General features: G+C 49.1%; 1 protein-coding gene across 1 annotated transcript in view; it reads right to left on the reverse strand.

Annotated features, from left to right (window-relative positions):
* Window positions 1-85: 85 nt before the first annotated feature.
* LOC122379273 (protein Wnt-7b-like) overlaps window positions 86-24,204 on the reverse strand; it is a 33,305-nt gene continuing 9,186 nt past the window's right edge. Inside the window, exons 3-7 of the mRNA XM_043361313.1 lie at window positions 22,728-22,835; window positions 18,211-18,431; window positions 5,362-5,621; window positions 1,395-1,704; window positions 86-927 (exon numbers count right to left, since the gene is read on the reverse strand). Coding sequence (XP_043217248.1) covers window positions 785-927; window positions 1,395-1,704; window positions 5,362-5,621; window positions 18,211-18,431; window positions 22,728-22,835 — 1,042 coding nt within the window. The 3' untranslated portion in view covers window positions 86-784. The remainder of the gene's footprint in view (window positions 928-1,394; window positions 1,705-5,361; window positions 5,622-18,210; window positions 18,432-22,727; window positions 22,836-24,204) is intronic.

Consider the following 24,204-nt stretch of genomic DNA (forward strand, 5'->3'; position numbering starts at 1 on the left):
GTATATCGAGTTGGATTCATTCCTTGATCATTTCTAGGTATTGAGCATACCGCAAACCAGTATCTACTTAACTTCTTTAAGCCGGTATTGTGTAGTTCTGCTGACATTTATTAAAAAATAAATTAAAAGAAAATGATGCATTGAACAGTAGGGGAGATAAATACATCAAGCGATCATACCCGTGCGATTTCTTGAGTATGGCTACGCTCAGTGTTCGCTAAAAATTGAAGGCATCGACTAATGACCTGCCATCTACATGAAAGCAGAGACAATGCACGGCCAACAAACGTCATGTCAGGTCAGTGGGTACCACATTATCCGGGACGCAGGGTCAGTGAAGAGAGCATGTAACAGGCAATACGCAGCTGGCATGTCGGCCTCAAATGCCACACTGTAATACTGGTAAAGCTCGCCAAGGGCTGAGTACAAAGACAGAGCCCGGTGTCATCTGCTTCCGTTTCGTCGAGCTTAAAATAGGTCGTCCATTCTACAAGTGAGGCAAGATCGTAACACTGTCAACGCATGTAACCTGGAACCATAGCCTGGCAAGCCCTCCTCTTCCGACCCACGCACGGAGGAATGGTGAACCCACAGCATATATCTACACCTCAACAGCAACAACGACCATCACAATGTGAGACAGAAACATCCTATGAGAGTTGATCGCCGCGTCCGCAAGACATGTCGACTGTGGGTGCTCAGGGGTCGCCTCGCGGACGCTCAGGGGTCGCCTCGCGGGCTCCCCATGGCCGACAGGCCGGAGTGGCGCCCCGGCCTGGCGCGGTCAGTTGCACTGCCGGACCCGTGTCTGCTGCCGACACCGGCTCGGACTGGCCGAGTTTGTATGGAAGTTGCAGCAGAACACTTGTCGCACGATACGCGTGCTGTTGCCTCGTCCGCAGCACAGATCCTCGCAGCTGCCGGCGGCTGTGGGCACGAGCGGAACCAGGTCACACGCCGAACTGCGCGCCTAAGTCATTGCTCATTGTGTTCAGTGTTTCCTACATAATTTCAATTCATGCGTGAGCTTTTCCAATTCACCTATGATTGATGCCGTTGCTCATGTAGTGGTATTTGATTTTTTTCTTCCTTTGATAGTTAATTCGATCATACCATTCACTCACATATTGACCTTGTTAAAACTGTTTTGTATGTCCTCGCATTGGCATTCGACTCATACCTTTGCCTGCCGTTTATTGCCCTCCCCCCATACGGAATTGAAAAGCAACAACATGTTTACGCCGGACGTGTCAAATTTAAATCAAATGATGAAGTACTACAGTTTTCATTATCGTGTAATCGCGTTATTCATCTTTATTGCGTACTCGTCTGCAGCGATCTGCTCCGCTCCGTTCGCCATGCGTGTGTGCGGCGCTCGCTGTGTGGCCGCTCACCTGAGCTGTTTTTGCGGCACGGCCGGCCAGCGGTGCCGCTGAAGCCGGTCTCGGGGTCCGGCTCGCAGTAGTCCGGGGACGGCTCGAGGTGCACCAGCCGGCGCCGGCTGGGCCGCTTCCCGGTGGCGACCTCTCGCAGCTGGCCGTCCGGTCCGAGCGCCACCAGCACGGAGCGGTCGCGCTCGGCGGCCAGCCGCAGCCCGATGGCCGAGAACGAGTGCGGCACCTGGCGCCACCTGGCCGCCGAGCTGACACAGATGCCCGACACCAGCTGACACCGCGCCGGCCGGCGCCAGTGGCGCGACACCAGCTGAAAACGGGCGCGCAACGGGTCAGAGGAGGCCCTGTTACCCTAAAGGCAGTCAGAGGGGCCATACTGCCCTTGGAATGCTGAGGCCGCTCTACTCCCCCCGGGCAGTCAGAGGGGGCCGTACTTCCCTCGGATCGTCAGAGGGCGCTTTATAACCCTTAGGGTAGTCAGCGTCAGCGGGCGCTGTATAAGCCTCAAGGCGGCAGGGTCAGGGGCACTCCCTCAGAGCAGTCAAAGGGTGCTGTATAACCCTCAGGGCAGTGAGAGTCAGAGGGCGCTCTATTCCCTCAGGACGTCAGACGGCGCTGTATAACCCTCAGGGCAGTGAGAGTCAGAGGGCGCTCTATTCCCTCAGGACGCCAGACGGCGCTGTATAACCCTCAGGGCAGTGAGAGTCAGAGGGCGCTCTATTCCCTCAGGACGTCAGACGGCGCTGTATAACCCTCAGGGCAGTGAGAGTCAGAGGGCGCTCTATTCCCTCAGGACGTCAGACGGCGCTGTGTAGCCCTCAGGGCAGTGAGAGTCAGAGGGCGCTCTATTCCCTCAGGACGTCAGACGGCGCTGTGTAACCTTTGGGGTAGTCAGGGTCAGACCCGCCGTTCCGTCGTTTCCATTCTCATGATGGTTAAATCCTTCTCCACACCTCAACCCCCTGTTCCGGGCTGGACGGGCAATTTTATCCCATGCGGATAGCCGGTAGCTCCAACCCAGGAGCAGGCCCGTAGTCGGGTGCGGTGACTGTCAGGGGGCTGGGTAGCCTGTCCAAGTGATGGGCTCAGCTCCGACGGGTTACCAGGGTGCCCGCCCAAAGCAGTCTCTCTCCCTAATTCCATATCATCCTTCCGGCTCTGCAATGTTCTTATTAGACCAAAAGAGTCAATGCCTAACCCAGCAAAACAAACAAACAAACGGGGTCAGAGGGCGTCGTACTTCCCGGGGGCAGTCGTAGCCCGTAGGGCGCCGTCCTTCCTCAGATCGGTCAGACGGTGCCGTACCCCGCTCAAGGCAGTCGAAGGGCGCCGCCCTTCATCGGGGAGGTCAGAGGGTGCAGTAATCCCCTCAGGACGTACTTGCAGTAACCCGCACCCCGTAAGGCTATCGGCGGACCCTACCACCCGTAGGGGGGAGTTTCGGCCCCCCTAAGATCTCGTAAATTTACCGGCCGATTTTGAAAATTCAAACGGCGTTCGATAGCCCCACCGAGGAGCTACCATGTGACCAAATTTCATTGACCTTGATCCAACCGATGACGTCACAGGTCAGGTCAAAGGTCGGATTTTCACCGTTCACAGGCATTTCAAGAAATGTGTTGTGAAATCGAGTTAATTGGTAAGTTATTGAAAATCATCGATGGTAGATTGTTTGTCAAACACATACTTTGCTATCTGAGGTCACTGATACCAGGTCAGGTCACAGAGGTCAGGTCACTAGAGGTCACAATATAAAAGTGTCCTATGACGCATGTTTTATGGTCCATTTTACATGACAAATGCGATGATGTGGGTCAGACAGCCTTTGGGGCCAGTTTGGGTTACGCTCTGGTGAAGGTCAGGTCAAGGTCAGGTCAAATTAGGTTAAATTTTAAAGTTGATATTTTTGCATAAAACGGGTATCGATTCGATGCAGCTCGACACGAAGAGTCTAATGGTTGTCTTTGTTTTGCGCTACGTGGTCTAGAATTGCCAAGAATTGAGTTTGAAAAATTTGACGTCATCATCTTTAAACAGATTTTTTTCCCTAGAACTTGGCCAAAAAAGGAGATATCAATCTGAAATTTAGTATGTAGATAGAAGATGGTAGGTACTATCATATATATTCCGTTTTTTTCGAATTTCACAAAAACTTCTTGGATTTTTGGCTAGTTATCCAAAAAATTACTTTCTTAATTTTTAGGGGTCAAAATCCAAAAATTTTAAAAATCCGAGATTGCAGTTTTGTAGCCCTGTCAACTCTACACCTTTAATGTACTGATCATTTTTCTATATCTTCAAAGCTGTAGGTCTGACAGCTTTTGAAACCTTTTCTGGGGTCGAAAATGGCACAACATGACGTCATTCTGACGTCATTTGTGGCCAACCTATCATAGCCTCTGGAACAAATTTTCGTCACAATGTGTAAAATTGATGCTCGGAGGGGTTATAAAAGTTTGGTGGCGATATCTACAGCCGTTTAGGAGATATCCACGGAAAAGGACAAGGGGGGGGGGCGTTTCGCCCCTCGCCCCTACGGGGCGCCGGTTAAAATTATTACTGGTGAACGTGGTGTGAGCAAAGTTGGTTGGTGAGTTCGTGCTGTTATCCGCAACAAACACTGCTCATCATGGCACCCGGGCCCACAGCAACACACTTACAAATTCTAAATAAAAAAATAAAAAATGACCAATTGCACATAACTGTTGCGCCGCCTGACGTCCAGATGCATACGGCCAGTAACGCATGAGGTAAACGAGCGCTAGCACTGGTAAGTAGACATTTTTACTCGTGGGAAAGGGGCACTAAATTTATTGGAAATTTTAAATTCAATCTATCTCCTTATCTTCAGTAAGAGCCTTTCACAACTGACAAGAATGGTGACACCGTTTCACTAACTTTTCCAGCATTGTTTGAACATCTCCTGTCAGGCGTTCAGACGATAGCCAAAACCGGTAACGTTTTGTTCACTAAGCGTGTCAATTAGCCGCACTTGCATATTCCATCGATTAGCATTTAGCAGCAGCGAAGTTGTTTTATCCATCCATCACAAAAAAGCAGGTTGCTCAATAGCTATGGGGGCTTGGTTTGTTTTGTGCTGTCACCATGGAACTGACGACCTTCTGACTGGTCATGTAGATCGCGCAATCAATTAAAAAACAATCATTTTTATAACATTTTCGGCCTTCGCTTTGGCTTTTTATTCGTGAAAGGCTATCCACGATCCAGCTATATAGCTGCAATTCGAAAGCGCCACAAAGAAAACAACTGGAAAAACAAATGGAAATTAAAAATTAAGCAAGTTATGTGTATCTCAACACATATTCGAAACTATTCACCTTTAACAAACTACTAGTGAAATGCGTGTGTTTCTTTCAAGCTAAAAGTGCGATTTCCGGCTGCCCTTATACTGGACAGTTTGCTCCAAGCAATACGGCACAAGTGAATTACGTGTTATATTTTAGTAAAAAAGGTTATTTGATTATACATTCCGACACGCATCGCCTATTGCCGACATTTCTTGGTCTGGTCAACAAGCCATTTATCATGTAACGCTCAGGCACTTCCATACGTTACTGCCTTTGGTCTCTCGTGATTATTACTAACATGAATTTCCCATTTATTTTTCAAATTTAGAGAGTAACTATGCAGAAAATGGACCACCTGCCGTGCCGTGGACGTGCCCGTGGTGTCACGCCAAGGGTAAGACGACGGGAGGTAAGCCATTTTCCATGTCACAGCCGAGCGGTAGACACACATTCATGTAGGGCCTCTCATGGCGTTCGCATTTCTGACCGAATAAGCAACGCCACTATCTCGAAAGCTTGTTTGGAGGCGTGTTGCTTTTATCCATTGAGATAGCAATAGCATGCTGATTCAGCTGTCAGCTAGCTACATGGACATGGAATTAGGCATGTGACCACATCGCTGCGACTTTAGCAGCTTACATAGTCGCTTTGATACTCACCCTAATGCCGACTTTATTATTATGCACGTTCATTTTACTCCTGGCGTCTTGTTCGACTTCCCGGGAGTTGACAAACTTTCTGGCCTTTTTGACGCTGAATTTGAGGCCTCTCTGACAGCCCCACTTCCAGCGCTCTAGACTGTGACCTCTGCGGGGCCCGCACGAGCAGGCTCGCAGCTCTCCGCGCCGACACGCGCGGTACAGTGCGTGTGTGATGGCGGCGCTGTGCAGCGCGTACCACACGGCCGTCTCCGGCGTCCCTGTAACGCAGAGGGGAGCGCAGGTCAACGGCTGAAATACGGGTTAAGTGGTGCAGGCCGCATTACAATGGTAGGTATACTACGGCCACGGGTGGTACAGCTCAGTATGTATGTACGGTAAATATGATCCATCATAGTACACCAGTCAAGTGGGCACCAGTGAAAGGTCGTAATCAGAGTCTTTCATAGTTAGGTATAGATGACAGACAAAACATTCAGTGTAAAATGCTTACCATAAATGATACACTATGTACTTTGTGTAATTTCTACAAAGTACCTATTGAGCCTAAATTAGCGATATAAAAAATCAACTCGTATGCAATATGTTTGGAAACTCGACAGCGAGCGCAGCAGGCTCGCGGAGCTCCCTGAGTAGCGGAAAGTCCGCTACTGAGCCTGATGGCGTGATCGTCTTCTGTCCGTCCTCAACAAGACTATCATCCAACCCTTCTTTAAATGAATACGCAGTCATTCAGCACAGGTGAAATATTGCATCAGCCCGCCGATACAGAATGAAAGCACTGGCTCAGCGGACCGAACCGCCGATTATTATTGTTGGATCTGACCCGGCGGGGCCATCGTCGCGTCTCTCGTGCACGGCCCGTGAGTCAGGAGACACTCACAGAAAGGGTCCAGCAGTGCACTGAGTCACCTCGTTACCGCGCCGGTGGAAAGCCCATTCTCCCTAATCATTGACCGAGACGAATTGGCGGAGTGCTGGGACAGCGGAGGCACCCGCCGCCCCGCCGCCGCCCATTCAGGGTTAACGAACCGATAAAAGCCGCGGGGCCAGCAGCTTTGTGACGTGATTTAGAGAGCCGTGATTGGCCTTAACTCTTGCATGAACCCGTAACTTAGTGGGAGCGCAAATTCGTCGCAGGCATCTTATGTAGAATACAAAAGCCGTTAGCTCTCGGCATGATTTAGTCCCCGAGATAAGAAGGAAAAGGTTTGGATGTGTGAGCTAATTTGGGCAGATATGACCCCACCCTTTAGCTTTACTTAGAGGCTACCTCGGACACATAGCAGGCGAGCTAAGGTAGCGCAGCACCGGGATGTAAATTCACTGCTATGAGTTCAGTGTACAACTGCATTGATAGCGTGATACTTGAGTTATTTGTTTTGCTTCGTCTGAAAAGGCATGAACACGTAAACATATTCCAATTTACCATATCTAGACATTCAATCAAATAATCACCGATCTAGGACGAAGGGGTCCTAAAACTTAGCAGCTAGCACTTTGTTTGATTACGTTGCAACCGTCCATGACACGTTTCTCTGTTGAGTGACGGCTGTTCACGTCAACAGGCACATTACGAAGCTCGGATTGACTCTGTATTTAGCCATCAGTTCGGTATTTGAGTGTTGCAACCTAATGAAAACCATTAATTTCGCATCGCACATATCAAGTGACACCAACCGTTTCATTTCCCGGTAGGACAGCATGGTTAGACATAGAACTGGCAACTCGGTTTTGTTTTCCTCATTTCCATTCCTCATAGGACAGCGTTCCAGGAATCAATTAATTCGTCAAATGTTTCATTCGGGTTCATCAGGCGGCTGTGCCGAGCCCTGACAATGGTCGGTGATCTACTCTGACCAACGGCAGTCATTTTATTTATACTGTTTAACATGTCCGCCGGAAGTGATACACTGACATGTAAATGTGCTGCTGTACGTTGTCGCGGATCCGAAACAGCAAACACCCGAGAATATCCCATCGCAAGGCCCCCTCAATAGGCATAGGCACATGTAGCACTATTTTGAGTGACAAAGGTCACCATGTTTACGTTGATTTTTACATTCCGACATAATTTGGGAGGCATTTTTACAGTTATAACATCTTGAGATGTATGAATGATTTAAATCAAGTGAATGAGGCACTCCGTATCGAGACCGAGCATCAGCTCAAGTCTATTCTGTCATCTCTGAGTAAGCGAAGCGTGGACATAGACCATGACCCTGTGAACTCGGCGCGGTACATCCTGACACTGGTAACGTACCTGTGTATGTTGGAGTGTCGAAGTGTGAATAATTGCAATTACACACTAATTACCGCACCACCGCGTTTCTGCTCCAAAAGATCGGACGACCTACCGATGCTCCGGTACCTATGACCTCAGTTCATTTAGATATTCGCACAATACCTACGCTGATTTACGGATGTGACGCACGTACCAGTACTTACATAGTCGGCGGGACAAAAGGCGAGCGAATGTCAGCCTCCGCAGTCGTGTCGGAAATGACCCCGGCCCGAACATTTCCGACACCTGTTCGACAACAGTCACCTATTGTTCAACCTTCGGCGTAAACCAGTGACCCTCAACCGGCCGCGCCCAGCGTGCCACCTATTCACCTTAATTGTTTCCCTCCTCATTTGCCAAGAAGCTATCAAGTGGCAAGTCCAGTAGCATTGCCAGTTTGTGACTAGCCTCACCCAGTCAGCATAATTCCACTGAAGGCTTTCCTAGCGGTGGAGTGACAGTCGGGAGCGGTCGACCGCCCCTTTCCCGTACCCCGGCCCTCGCGCGGTGGCGGGCACCCGGCGGCTCCCATGCCCGCACGACTGGACAGAGCTCGTAAAACAAACGACTCTTTATTGCCTCTGAGTGGCGCGAGCGGCGCGCTACTGCGGGCTCCTGGCCGGGCCTGAGTCACGGTTCCGACTGCGCTGACGGCGCCGGCTGGAGGATGGGAAGATGACGACATCACGGCCTCACGACAGCCGCCCGTCTGGGGCGCCTCCGTCACGCGGGAGGGAGCCGCCGCCGCCCCCGCCGCCGCCGCCGCTCTCCGAACAGCCGACCCCACACGGGGCCGGCCGGTCCGGACGTGTGGCGTCACGGCCGAGGGCGTCACGAGGGCCTGCGAACCGCCGCAGCTGCGGCCGTCCGTCGGGATTCAAACGGGCCATATATCGCGGCAGCGGCATGCTCCCAATCCATCAAAATCTGCTGGGACACGACTCCATGGACTGTGACTGGTAATTAACCATCAAAGGCTGGCGCGTCAGCTGATGAGCACTTAATTGGAGGGAGCTGTCTGGTTGTGGAGTGAGTGATGAAGCCTGAGATACGGCTGATGCAACTCCAGTTAATTAGCTGTCAGTAGACCACCGTCAGTGGTGAACCGCTGCAGTTAACTCAGTTGATGTGTCAGATGTCCTGTGTGTCCGTCAGTGACTATGGGTGGTAAACTGGGGTACTAAATCGATTAGTCCATCGAATTACATCAAACTGGTGTTTACAGCACGTTTAATTTCACATTCCGTGAATTATTCCAAGAATAAATAATTGCATGTGGCAGAATGGCGCTAGCCTAAGCCAGAACAATCGTCATATTTGACACGTCAGCTTTAGAAGGCTGTCGGCTGATAACTACCGAATAATTGCACGAGGCCTGAATGGGCATCCCCAAGATTACTTTACTACTCGGCATCCCATCCCGGCGCCGAAAAATTTCCAAATGCCTCTGCTTTATCTCATGCAATCTCGATGTTCTAACGGTACGAAACGGTTTCGTAGAGCGAACCGTGCGGTGGCATTTCCGGCACACTTCTAATTACACGTAGGTTTTATTGAGCAGGGAAATGGACCCAACTAAACGGAACGTAGTGAGGCTTGAGCCTAGGAATATGCAGTTCGGTAAAACTTTGGACACTCATCCCTACACGGAGAAAAATAATTACTCCCCCCGGGAATCACGATCCCCTATTTGGGAATCAACTGACACCCATGGTGTAATCCGATTCTGAAAAACAGTGTCCATACACCGTTTTTTAGTGTAAATTGATCTCGGTCAGAATCACATACCCAAGGGTCATTTGACACCCAAAATTTTGACTCCCATTTTAGGTGTCGTGTCAAAAGATCCTGCACGGTGTCAGTGTAAAATAACACATCTAAGCGTTTTTGACGCTATCATGAGGAGTTTTTATATCCTATAGGTGTCATTTCACACAGTTGGGCGTTTTTTCAATCCATGACTCCCTTATTAGGTGTAATTTGATCCTCAGTGGTGTCATAATATTCCTTTCAAATGACTTATTGAGTGTAATTTGACCCTTGGTAGTGTCATAATATTCCGGTGTCATTTGAGACCCATGGGGTTCAAATGACACCGGAATATTATGGCACCACTGAGGGTCAAATTACACCTAATAAGCGAGTCACGGATTACGAAAACGCTCAACTGAGTGAAATGACACCCATAGGGTTCAAAAACTCCACATGATAGTATAAAAAAACACTAAATTATTACAGAAATTGTTTTGACGTCACTGGTGGTATACCACCATCTCTTGACTCTGCAGTGTTGGTTCCTATAGGAACCAACACTGCAGAGTCAAGAGATTTTCGGTGAATCAGACTCCGAATCCAGCTCCGGCTTCCAATATCGACTCCGACTTCGACTACGGCCAGAACTGTCGTTTCCAACCGACTCCGAATACGGCCAGAACTGTCGACTCCAACGGACTCCGACTCTGACTCCGTAACCCTGGTGTAGGCTCAGTGATTTGAATCAATGCCCCGAGTGACGTCATGTGTGAGCTAGCCATGGCTGGTCCGCTACGAAGATGAAATAGGCAATAGCCCAATCAGCAGGCTGCACTGTCAATTTGCGGACGAAGATTTGCGGAAAAAAATGCGAGACGAAGAAATGCGGGGACGAAGAAATGTGCGGACGAAGAAATGCGAGACGAAAAAATACGGAGACGAAGAAATGCGAGACGAAGAAATGCGAGACGAAGACATGCAAGACGAAGACATGCGAGGCGAAGAAATGCGAGACGAAGAAATGCGAAACGAAGAAATGCGAGACGAAGAAATGCGAGACAAAGAAATGCGCGGACGAAGAAGAAATGCGAGACGAAGAAATGCAAGACGAAGAAAGGCGGAGACGAAGAAATGCCCGGACGAAGAAATGAGTGGACGAAGTTTTGCGGACGAAGAATTGCGCGACGAAGAAATGTCATGCAAAGATTTGTCCGGATACGCTGCGGTATCGATTGATTTTCGGTGACCCAGACTCCGACTCCAGCTCCGGCTTCCAAAGTCGCCGTCGACTCCGACTCTGACTCCGGCCACAACTGTCAACTCCACCTGACTCTGACTCTGACTCTGTAACCCTGGTGCGAACCACAGCTCAGGTCCAGTGGTTTGAGTCAATGCCCGGCCAATCAGCAAGCTGCATTGTCGTGTGACGTCATTTGTGTTCTAGCCATGCCGGTCCGCCACGAAGGTCAAATAGCTCGACCTTGCAGGAAAACCGTTAGGAAAGCCGTTGACTTCAGTTGCCGGAAGTGTGCCCACGTGGGTGCGTGCGGTGTGAGCGGCGAGAGGAACTTATTTGAATTAATGCGCTTTTAATGTCACCAAACGTTGTTTTAAGTGTAGATTTACTTCAAGTAATAGTGCTTTAACCCGCGAGTTGCTGGGGGGGGGGGGCGTTAAACGCCCCCACTTTTTTCGCCGGGCCATAGCATAAAAACAGCGCGCCGCAGGCGCGCCAAATTTTGGGTACCTGTAGGAAATTGATTGAAGTATATTGTGACAAAGTTTCAAAAAAATCGGTCGGAAATTTTTTGAGATATCGAGGTTTTAGTGACGTCATGATTTCTGAGTTTTCGACCAAAAACGGCATATGTTCAAAAAATCATATAAAATCACAGAATAGACATACAGACATGCCGTAAACGCCATTAGACTGCCAATACCATGAGCAATCAAATGGCTATCTTCGATTATTGATTATCGTTCCGCATTTTCCAAAATCTTGAACTGAATCTTGGCAATTTTTCGTGACTTCTTCACGACCATGATACATGAATTTCTTAAATTGAACTTTTTGAGTCAAATACGTACACATATGATAAAATGAATGTCACCATCGTGTTCTACGCCCCAAATTACCTATAAAACATGTGTCACAGGCTGCGAATATCAGTTTTGATTTTCGGGCATATGTGCCTACCCGGTTGACCTGACCTTGACCCTGACCTATGCTTGACTGACCCCTATATGGAGCTGACACTCTTGTAGGCCTTATAAGATGGATTGTGCACCGTTTTGACAGAGTTTATGGCGAGAGGCGCCCATTGTGAAGTCCTGAAGTCCATGCTACTGAAAGCCCGATTTCAGGTGTTTGACCTGACTTTGACCCGACCTGTGACCTCAAAATTCAACTTTAAAGTACTCATCTGAAGCGTCTCGTCGCGCTCTTTCGTTTGCCGCCTCGTGCGTTTCGCTGCGCCTATTGGTTCTCGAGTTATCGGCTGGGGGCGTTTAACGCCCCCCCCCCCCCAGCAAACGGTGGGTGGCGAAATACCCCAGCAACTGCCGGGTTAACGATAAACTTCAGATATTATTTGTAGTTTGCTCAACATGCGTATTTAAACAACGAGGCGCCCTGCACTCGGCGAAATTTTGAAGTAGGACAAGATAGCAACGCACCATGGAGACGGAAGTAAGTTTTTATGTCATTAAGCTGCAGAATAACTCTACCTAAGTAAGTAGCAATAATCACCGGTTGATGGAACATTGTTGAAATGTGAGTAATTCCTTACGGTGAATGCAGTCACGGACCCATGAGCCTTACGATAAGTTTTCATTAGATTTCGCCATACATTTCGTGCCCAAATGTTTTGGAATTTATTGTTGCATATAAAATAAAGAATGACATGCATGTATTGTTAATTTGCGTCACGTGGTTAACAACTGCAATTATGACTGTTGGAGTGTATTTTGATCCCATAAGGTGTATGATTCCGAGAATCATTTGACAATATCTGGTATAGAGACTGATTGAAAAGAAGACATCAGCGTCAATAGATAAAATTGTAGCTGCATTGGTGAAGACACATGTAAGCTACATTTAAAGTCTCGTTGCAGTCTGGCTAATCGTTCCTATAAGCTTCAGAAGCAGAACATACCCATGGGTATGTTGGTTAGTTGTACCATACTATTGGTCTCAAGATAAGGGCCCAGGCGACCTGTTTTTCTGATGCGATGAATATACCCTTTATACCCTCGCCGCAGCTCGGTTCAAGTGCATCCCTCACCCCTGCACACAACCCAATCCCCGCACTCGAATATTACCGGTATTTCTTATATAGGAGACCAATAGTACCGGTAATTTTGATATTAGCTGATGTATGACGCTAACAGGAACAGGCTCTGAGCCGGTATAGAAAAACCATCCCAAGAGTCATTTGACACCGTTGAGGTGACACCTACGAGGGGTGTTTTTTGAAGCGTACCAAAAACGCGCAGTTTCCAGGAGTCCGATTACACCCGGAATCAGACACCCCCCGAGGTAATCTGACTCTGGTTGGGAGTGTATTTTATACCACATGTCGTCAAATGATTCCCGGAATCATACACCGTGTGGGATCAAAATACACCCTCAAAATCCGATTACTCACTGAAGTGACACCTAAAAGGGGTGTTTTTTGAAGCGTACCAAAAACGCGCAGTTTCCAGGAGTCAGATTACACCCGGAATCAGACACTTCCTAGAGTATTATGACTCTGATTTGGGGTGTATTTTTATTCCATAAGGCGTATGATTCCGGGAATCATTTGACGCCGTACGGTATAAAAATACACCCTCAACCAGTGTCATAATACCCTAGAAAGTGTCTGATTCCGGGTGTTATCGGACTCCAGAAAACTGCGCGTTTTTGGTACGCTTCAAAAAACACCCCTTTTAGGTGTCATTATTTTTTTCAGTGTAGTCAAAAGCAAAATGTGATTTCATGTCACTTTTGTTTATGATGCTTTTATCAGCGATTCTGTAATGCCACCGAAACCAATGACGATGACGACACACCCAATGTACGTCGCTGAAAGGGAATGAATGTTGCACTTGTACCGCAAACTTTAGCTCTAAGATAGCAATCGCGTGAGCCGTCATAACTGGTAAAGTAGGCTTGAGATTAGCCCCGGTTTACCCCATAGCACTCGGTGTGTAAGATGCTTATGCCCGAGTATTTCTCATGGATAATCCGTGCGCTACGCGATGAGAGCCTCTGAGGCAGGCATTTTCCGCCGGGACGATGGTGTGTGTATTTATATCGTATAGCCTTCGCCGTTGTCCTGTCAAAACCGTTACGTTTCACCGACAAACTCACCCATGACACTCACAATAGTCGGTCTCAGCAGTGCCAAATTGAGGGCAGGGCTGCGTTGAAAACTGGAAATATTGGTAGACATGAATGAAAGCTGGAGCACGCAAGGACGCCCCGAACCAATAAACGCTGAAAAGGCAGGATGTTAGAAAAAGTTAAAAAAGAAAGTTAAAAAACCTCGCACGAACGGCAATGGGTCATTCAATTTTCACGTCAGGTGAATTGTTCTTATTCGCATGCCAGTTTTTCTTTTCTTGTGAAATGACAAGCGACAATATACTCGACATTCCTCTCAACAATTATATTGGAATGATTACGCTTACATATTTCCCTGAATTCAATGTTATCATTGCTGGCGTTGTTTCATTATTTTCCATTCATTATTCGTATTTCTGTTTCCGATACAGAATGCCTACACGAAGTTATTTGATAACTCAGATGTCAGCCTCCAGAGCTAGAATGCAGTTGCAATCGGCGTCGTGTAATCGCCTCAGTCCATGACCCTTCTGGTGTTATCTTGTGGCACGTGTTGACCGGCGGGCGGGCCTTTGGCGGCGCCGCCGTGTTGACGCCGCCGTGACGAGCGGTACACGGCCGCCTGATTGATGACCGCCGGCCGGCCGGTCACCAGCTCACAGGCGCAGCCATGCACGTCTGCACGCCGCTGCCCCGGCCCCGCACACATACCGCGCCGCGACAGTCGAATACCGCCGCTCTCCGGCGCGAGCGCAGCCACGGAAACGGACCGGGTGTGTCTCCCTGCATGCAACTGGCAGGAGAGAGAGCACTTGGTAGGAGAGAAAAAAGTTCTGGCAGGAATAATAACGACTGCATCGTGTGTTGCAGGTCCTGGCATAGAAGTCAGACGCCTGATTTTTTGTCACTCGTAAGATGCATATTTGCAGTAGGCGTAACGTAATTTATGCATCATAGCTACACATGAAGCCATGAAACCAATGAGAGCTGGCTGTAGGTGTCCCAGTGTTCCAATGCGACATTGGTTAATATCACTATTATTTCGGTGTCATGTCTCGTGCAATGAACGAAGCACGGGATTCATGAGAAGCATGCAGGGTTGTATACCAATCAAGTCGATTGAATTGATTGATTTGTTTCAACGCGTATTTTGAGTTGATTGGATTGAGTCGATTGACTTTTCGAGATGACTGGTTGACTGACTCGTTTGACTTTAGCGACTGGTTGACTGATCTGATTCCCGAAAATTAGAGTGACTCGTACGATTGAGTCGATTGAATGGAAAGTTCAAATAAGTTTTAGTTGATGAAAAATAATGACACCAATTGATGATATCAAAGATCACAAAACTACACTGAAAACTGCTTGTCAATTGTCATCACAACTGCAATATGGGGTAGATGGCCAAATAAAGAACAGGGCCTAAACATGAACAGCCAACTTTGACTTTCAACTGCAATAACTCATAACTGCTCCAATCCTGGTGATAGAACCTGGCGATGCACCTACCTACCTTTCTGCACTCAGCAGGAAACGTTTTTTTTAATCCAGATGATAAAGTGCAAGGCTCTATATACTAATAAAGTGTGATTAATTAATAATTCACATCTCCACATCTACTCAGAAACAACCCACTGAACTCTATAAATATCTGAAACCCCTACAAAAATAACTGAAACAAAAGTGCCGTTTTCGTCTCGCTAATTACGTTTACGTATACCAATTAATAGCTAATTTGCTGCATTGTTTAAATTGCAGCAGAACGTTTGTTGATCCTTTTCTCCTGAGAGCCTAAGCATAACATATCTAATATATTTCATTTTCCTTAAAATATTTTACCGAATATTATTAAGTGGTTTTATTTCAAATGAAATAATAATTAAAACGAAATTGGTGTTGTACAACCGATTTATTTTATGATGATCTACCATAGTACATGATAATCAATGACGTCATCTTACAAAAAAATCAAAACACGTAGAATAAGGATTTATAAAAGCTTAGCATACTTATTGGCAAAACGTTTTCTTTTATTCGCAGTCGCACCGTGCCGTTTTCGCGTTTTAATTTTCTTTGTTCCTGCTTCCTTTGTTCTTATCTTATCCTGTGGTTCCAGAGTCCCTGTCCTCTCCATTTCCTTTTAAATATATTTTTAATCCTCATCCTTAGGTATCCCCCAGTCCTAACAGTTTCAAATTGTATTGCAATTAGATGTTTTGAATTCTTCACATAGGTACCTAACATTGACATGCCACGTCCAGAGTCGTGGACTGCTAAATACTTCAAATCTCTTCCTTCCCAATCTGACAACATCCCACGCCTCAAATGCACATTGTGTGGAAAGATTTTTCAGGCTGCCCGTCAGTCTCTGTCTAACCGAAACCGTCACATGCAGGTAAGATATTTATTTCTATTTCCCTATGGTTAATATGTTATTGATGCATATTATCCATTAAAATAGACGTGGTGTAGGGTAAATTGTCCAAATCACGAACACTGCCAAAATCCGAGCAGCCAACTTTCAACCGGAATATCTGATATTTAGTGTAAATGGAGTTGGAATATGGCCAAAATTAAATTGACAACCTTTAGGTGAAAGGTGGTGATTTGGGTTAAGGGGCGAATCAACTACTGGGTTATTTTGCACCCATTAAATGAAACTTCTGCTCCAATTCTACCCATTGAACCTCAATATCATGATCCACCTGTCCATCACTAGGTATCCATCCTTATTACATAGAAACTTTGAATGGCATGGCAATTTATAATTTTAAATGACAATATTTTTATGTTTCTTCTGTAGGTAGGTAGGAAGGTAGGTAGGTAGGTACACCAGACTGCTATGGACACTTTTCCAAGTTGGTGGGGCAAAAAACCTAATGTATGTGTTGGTTTGAGTCGTTTGATTGAATTGATTGATTCCTTTCATTGTCGCGTTTGAGTCGATTGAATCAATTCCCGAAAACTGCTCTGACTTGATTGATTTGATTGGTTTCCCAAATTTGTCGTGATTGAATTGATTGCTATTGATTGAGTCGTATACAACCCTGGAAGCATGTGTCATGAAATACAGATACAGATACAGATACAGATATTTATTCGGCACCCCCACTGCGTAGATCATGGCCACGTCATACATGTCATACACATAAATGAATAAAGACACACCAGTAAAACACTTGATACATGTGATAAAAGCAGTAATAAAAGCGACAAATAAAGGTACTCCAGTGCAGCGGGATAAAAACAACGATTTGAAATGCTACGAAGAAATACGCTGGTTCCACGCTGCAGTCGCTCTATAGAGAAAACTCCTCTTCGCTAATTCGGTCCGAACTCTCGGCAACTGCAACTGTCCCCCTGCTGTTGCTCGAGTGGTTCGAGAACATACGTCGGCCCGACTGAGGAGCTTCTCTCGAAGATACTCTGAGGCGTTTGGATTTGTAAGTGTGCGTTTGATCATAGCGTTGTCCTGTGTGCCAATGATCTCCTCTATCTTTCCCCACTTAAACTGGCTTCTAGACTCTGTAATGTGGTCAAACTTTCTGAGACCCACCACAATCCTCACAGCAAAATTTAGAACTTTCTGCAAGCGATTTTTCTGAGTTTTATTGCAACCACCCCATACAGTAGCGCAATACCGAATGTGAGGAAGCACCAGAGCTTCGATCAAAAGGTTGCGTTAATAACCCAATAACCCAGAATACACATTCTGGGTTATTGTTTTGCAAGAAAAATGTCCTTGGCTCGTGACAGTTCAATGCTAAAGGGAGTGGTATTCAAGGAATCAAGGGAACTCCCAGGCTTTAGAATAACGACATTCAACCCAAACATATAGTCAGGCCTAGAAACTTCAGATTTTAATTTCATAACATCACCAAGTTGTACCGAGTATCTAATTAAGCTAACGTGTCCAAAATGCTGAATTTTCGCGAAGGTAATGTCACCTTTGGCAGAAGACATGCAAGCGAGAAGGTTTGAAAACGAATGACGCATTATTGATGAAACAGACCGATGTCGCTACGTAGTTATAAAAGCTTCATGAGAGTAGCTCTTATTTAGTTCAAATATTTTGTCGTCATCGCGACTTTTTCAGCTTCTTCAGAGGCAAACAAACAGTGTTCTGTGTTTTCCGGCCGACTTAGCTCTTTGTCATCTGGGAGTACAAGGACTGTCTGCAAAAATTTCATCACGGAAGATTAATCCGCTGAAGGGGCACCATTCTCACGGTATGTTCGCTGATATAGACAGAGCTTTGCCGCATTCGGCGTTAGCAACATAATATCCGTGGCCATCCGTGGCATGCCATCAGCCTGGGCCGTTTCCGCCCTTAGCTAAAAAACTGGAAACTCGCAGGCAGACATTTGATGCCATCGCTCTTGTCGAATGCTCGCAGTCTGCTTGGCGGCCCACCGGACGGTTAGCAGCCTGCTGCAGGAGTGACCCACAGTACCCCCCTTACGCCGCACAGGCACAGCAGGCTAACCTTTGACGAGGACGTGTCCGAAGTCGAGTCGCCGGCCGCCGGCGGTCTCAGTGAGCGCCTGGCAGTTCCAGCGGTCGTGCCGGAAGCGGCGGCGACACTCCTTGGTGCCCCGACGGACGCCGTCCAGCAGGGCCGACAACATGTCCGGGTGACGTCGGCAGAAGACGCGCTGCCGCCGCGTCAGACCCTGCACTCTGCGGCAGCTGGGCGCCGACGGTCGACTGCCGACAGAGACACATTGAGCGGTCACAGACTGCCGGGGGAGACACAGAACGGTCCCAGACTGCCGGGGGAGACACAGAACGGTCACAGACTGCCGAGGGAGACACAGAACGGTCACACTGTCGGGGGAGACACAGAACGGTCACAGACTGCCGGGGGAGACACATTGAGCGGTCACAGACTGCCGCGGGAGACATAGAACGGTCACAGACTGTCGGGGGAGACACAGTGAGCGGTCACAGACTGCCGGGGGAGACACATTGAGCGGTCACAGACTGCCGAGGGGGACACATAGCTGTCACAGACTGCCGGGGGAGACACATAGAACGGTCACAGGCTGCCCGCGGGAGACACATAGAGCGGTCACACTGCCGAGAGAGACACATTGAGCGGTCACAGACTGCCGAGGGGGACACATTGAGCGATCACAGACTGTCGGGGGAGACACAGAACGGTCATAGAGTGCAGAGGGTGACACATTAAAGGTCACCGACTGCCGAAGGGGACACAGAACGGTCACACTGCCGGGGGAGACACATAGAACGGTCACACTGTCGGGGGAGACACAGAACGGTCACAGACTGCCAGGGGAGACACATTGAGCGGTTACAGACTGCCGAGAGAGACACACAGAACGGTCACAGACTGCCTAGGGAGACACAGAACGGTCAGATTGCCGGGGAGACACATGGAACTTTCATAGAGTGCAGAGGCCAGAGGGTGACAATTAAACGTTCACAGACTGCCGAAGGGGGCACGTTGACGGTCACCGACTGCCGAAGGGGGCACATTAACGGACACAGACGGCAAAGGGAGGCACATGCATAGAACGGTCAGACTGCAGAGAAGAAATGCCTAGAGCATCCTATTTCGGACTTCGTGGCTGCTTATGTTAATCGTGGCTATATGCTTCGTGGCACATAGGTGACCACCAGACAGCAAATGAGTACATAACACGGTCAGAACATGCAGATGGGGATATAAAATAGCCACAGCTGACGGGTAAAACGATCATAGCCCGAAATAGGGCTACCTACTGGAGCTAGGAGCGGCCATAGCCTGGAGCCTCGTGGGAGAACGCTCCCAACTTGCAGCCCTCTCACTCCCGGAACACCATAGCGTGCATTGCCTTGACCTAACAAGGTGGTTGGGCGAATCCGGAGAGCCAAGCCACTATGTAGTTCTGGTAGGTCGGCAGACTGTCTGACCCTCGACGGTGAATGCAAAGTCGCGCACAGGCTCTGCTGGTCGCCACGGTCTACCGCCGCTGCCGCAGGACTGTGTGAGTGGGCTATGTTTGACCCGTCCGTATAAGAGCAGACGAAGAAGAAGGGCTGAGCCCTCCCATCTGCGCGGTCAGTCTCTGACGGACAGGACATGACGTCTGCCGTGGTCTGTCTCACCGTTTATTCAAATGTCTCTCAGATATGGTGCCGGGCACGGGGAGACGCGCTGGCGGTCGACGGCTGAGACACGTCCCTGTCCATCGGGGTGCCGGGCGGTCCGATTGGTATGCTGCGCCGCCCCGACTGCCAAGGTGGCTCGTGTAGCTAAGTCACAGTGCCACTGCAGACCATTACAAGCGATCGAAGGCGATGACATACCGATGGTGCCGCCAGTTCCGCCGTGTCGGCACATCATGGGCTAAACGTGAGGCAGCTGAATCTAAACTAGTCCCAAACACGCATTGTTTGAAAAGAGTTTTTGTTAGAACGTCCCAGTATGACGAGGGTATGTCAGTTCGGTCACGAATCATTGCTTAGGAGGGATATCCGCCCTCGCCATTTGTTTTGTCGCGTCACTTATTTCAAAGTGTGGAATAGCTATTCAGCATCTCGGGGAAAATACGAACGACTCGCCCTCATGGGGACACTCCTCAATCCTCCGCATTGAGCGTCATCGAAAATACGATCGCGCTCGGAAGTAATCTCGTGTCCCCTTTGATGTATGTATGTATGTACATCCTTGCACGTGCGAGGTTGTACTGTACGAGCCCCTGACAGGCGCCCAATTCCACATGCCTTTGCTCATTGCTGCGTCCTCATTAATCGAACTTCAGGTGGTTTTGAAGTGCAAACTGCATGATCAATGCTGTTCGATAAATTAGCGTAATCACGCTAAAGAAAACGGCGGCTTTTGCTGCACTTAAGTGAACTTTCTTTGGACGGCGCTGAGGGCTGCAACCCGAGTGGTAAAGAGAAACACTTTTATTTGTACTTCTTCGGCCAAGTATGGACTGAACCATTTTTCCATGACACGTGAACAGCTGCTAAAGCATGTAAAAAAGAAATGCCTTCGAATATTTCCTTGATTCGTGGAGGTGATTTAGAAATGCTAAGCTCTTCGGACAGGCGACCAGTGCCCCACCTCACATTCTTCTGGTGTCACCAGTGCCTCTTGGAGACCGACTTACAGTGTAACGGCAGTGATTGCCCAACCGGCGTAAATACCCGTTACCCTGTCGCTTTATGCGGTACTTGCCGTGATTCTGTTTTGTCCTCGGTAACCGAGCGCCGGACTACACGCCACGAGGAAGTCACTAGCTCAAGGACTTATCAACGACGATAGTAAAAAGCAAACAAAGGGCGTGACCCGTGAGCTAGACAATAACTGTGCGTCGCCGGGTGACAAACTATCAGTCACTGGCTCGGTATCGGTGTAACAATAACCCCTGCCGGCATCAAAGACGGAGGATTTTTAAGTGGCCGAGGAAAGGGTCGTCAGAGGCGGCGCTAGTCGCCCGTCTAACTGTCCGTGGGCGCAGCTGGACCAACTCGACACCTGAGCACGCCAGCCTTGGCGGCGGCCGCAGTTCGGCCGAACCGCCACTGAGTCATGGCAACTTACTTTCCTGACACCTCGCTCACATTAGCAAGAAGCGATCGGAAAAATACGCTGCCGACACTTTTGGTGAAGGGTGAAAGTTCACCGGCACTATCGAGGCCAGGACGCCGGCAGTTGGTCGGCGTGGGACGGCCCGGGACACACCCATCGTCACGCTGAAGACCGGCAGCGACCGACGGTGCTTCACTGCGGCCGCTCCCCGGTCGATCCATGCGGTGCAGACATGCAGCTTGGCGGTCGCCGACGGTCGTCGTCACCTGCCAAGGCCGGCGCCGGCTGGTCGGGCACAGGGCGTCGGAACCGCCGCGCCACAGACGCAGCCCGAGAGCCGTCCTGCGCCGGCCAGAATCAGCCCGTCCTCACACCAATTCGACATGGCCAGACAGTCAAGGGCGTCCTTTCAGCCGGGCGTCGGAGCGGGCCGGCCCGTGCGGGACCGCGACGGACCGCCCGGTGCCGGGGGAGGGAGGCAGCCGCTCCACTTCGACGGACGGAGGATAACCGCCGATCGCGATCACTGGAGATCAGTTAAGATATGCGCCAAGATCATTGCGAGTAGTGTACACTCAGGACGTCTAGCGTATGAATGAAAGTGCGGCTTTATCGGATGGTTCTTGCACACACCTCGGATTAGGTCAAAGACCAAGGAATTAGGAAACGGACTGGAAGACGCTGAACTATGTAGTGGCGGGCGGGCGGCAGCTCAACGAGCATGAAATATCAGCGTCGTTGGGTATAATCGCCTACCGTTAGATAAAAACCATGGACCTGCTCTATCACGAGCTCTATCGTGCTGCATCGACCTCGACGCTCGCACTACTCGTACTCAATTGTACGTAAGTGTTCCGGTAATTCTTCGTCACCGTTTATACCAATAGAAGGTGGACCGCAATTGTGGATCATTTTCTCGACGGCCCATATTAGGGGTCAGACGCCATATCACGTCTGACATCCTTGCATGCAACAAATTGGCGTGTTTTGACATGAAAGCACGTAATGCCACCCCACCCAGCATTCCATGCACTGGCACGGGAGCCAGTGCGCGTGCAGCGCACTGGTGCACTTGTCAGCCGTTTTGTAAGGCGGCACGCAACGCTAAACACTGGTTGAGCACTGGTAGATGCACATCGACACAGACGACTAACATTTGTTTCCCAGCTGGATAACAATCGGCGTCAATTTAGGGTGTTGGTAAATTGCGTTTCCACGCCCAGATGATGGATAAGCTTGCGACATGCAGCAGTCAGTAAGTAGGCCTACAGCGAAAACAAGTGTTCCGGGTGTCAGATGATGCCAATCAGTGTAAGCGCTTAGCCGAACTATCACAATTGTTGACTGCTAATACCGAGTGTCAAGCAGAGCAACTGAAAAGCTATCCCACAGTAGTTCAGGGGCGGCAGTTCTGGGACCGTTTCAGCGCGCGGATGCTGTTCCCAGTTGGAGCCACTGACCGTCTGAGGTTGCTGCTGACGCTGCTGGAAGGGCTGCTGGAGGCGGTGCTGCCACACGGCACCAAACTGTCCTGGCACACTTGCTGACACCCCTGCAGCCGGTCTCCGCTGTCAACACAGGGCACAGGACGGGTCAGGGGGAGACAGTTAGATCAGGGGGCACGAGTCAGGTCAGAAATCACCGGTCGGGTCAGGAGATAGATCAGAAGGCACAGGGCGGGGTCAGAGGGGTCGATCCGCTCAGAGGGCACCGTTCATATCAGGGGTACAGGTCACAGGTCAGAACAGAGCCCAAGGCAGGTCATGAAGAGCCCAAGCGTCGCCGGTCGGGTCAGAGTGCACGAACCAAGTCAGAGGCCACAGGTCGGGTCAGGGGGCGCACGTCAGGTCAGAGGTTACAGGTCGAGTTAACGGGGACATGTCACTGGGTCAGTTCCGAGACGGCTTAAGCCATGTCAGACGGCACGGGTCAGGTAAGAAGGCACAGTCTAGATGGGTTTGAAGACAGGTCGGGTCAGTTCAGAGGGCAAGGGTCGGGTCAATCCAGAGGGACCATGCTAGGTCAGTTCAGAGGGCACGGGCTGGGTCAGTTAAAAGGACACATGTCGGGTCAGTCCAGAGGGCGGAAGTCGGGTGGACACAGGTCACGTCAACTAAGAGGACAAGGTCGGGTCAGTTTAGTTCAGAAGTCGGGTCAGTTTAGAGGACACATGAAGGGTCGGGTCAGGGACCACACGCATGCCATTGCAGATAGCACAGGTCGGGGCAGAGGGCATGTGTCAGGTCAGATAGTTAACCCGCGCGGGGCTGGGGTCTCCAGCCGAACGCGCGGGGCTGGGGGGGGGGTAATTTTACCCCCCCCCTGTTATCTCCCGAACTAATGGTCCGATTCGGAAAATTCAAACGCCAATCGAAAGCTCTCATCACGAAATACTAAAAACATGTACTTAATTTAAAGTTTGAGGTCAAGGTCAAGGTCAGGTCAAGGGTACAAATTGCAAGTTTCTACAGTATCGGCCTTGCACCGTAGTTGCCGAAGAATGGAGTCATGGACTGAGACTGATCGCCCAAAACGTGTTCTTAGGCTACCAAGACAAAATTCGTTGCATACAATATCATTCAGAGGTTAAGGTCAAGGTCAGGTCAGGTCAGGTCAGGTCACCAAAGAACAAAATATAGAAAAGGGCATGTGCGACACATGTTTTATGGGTCATTTTACTCATAGAATTCAATAGGCACACTCAATAAGTGATATGGACCACCTCTGGATGAATTTCAGGTCGAGGTCAGGTCAAGGTCAGGTCAAGTGAGGTCAAATTTTGAAGTTGGTTGTTAAGGCCTAAAAAGGTGTCTATCTGATGCAGTTTTTCACGGCGAATCGAATGGTGCTATTTTTGTTTCCGTACGAGGTCTAGAACTTCCAAAAAAGTCATTTTTCAAAAATTTTGTGTGTCGTGACGTCATAAAATTTTGAATA

Source organism: Amphibalanus amphitrite, unplaced genomic scaffold (assembly GCF_019059575.1).
Source record: "Amphibalanus amphitrite isolate SeventyFive unplaced genomic scaffold, NRLGWU_Aamphi_draft 000074F_arrow, whole genome shotgun sequence".
NCBI lineage: Eukaryota > Metazoa > Arthropoda > Thecostraca > Balanomorpha > Balanidae > Amphibalanus > Amphibalanus amphitrite.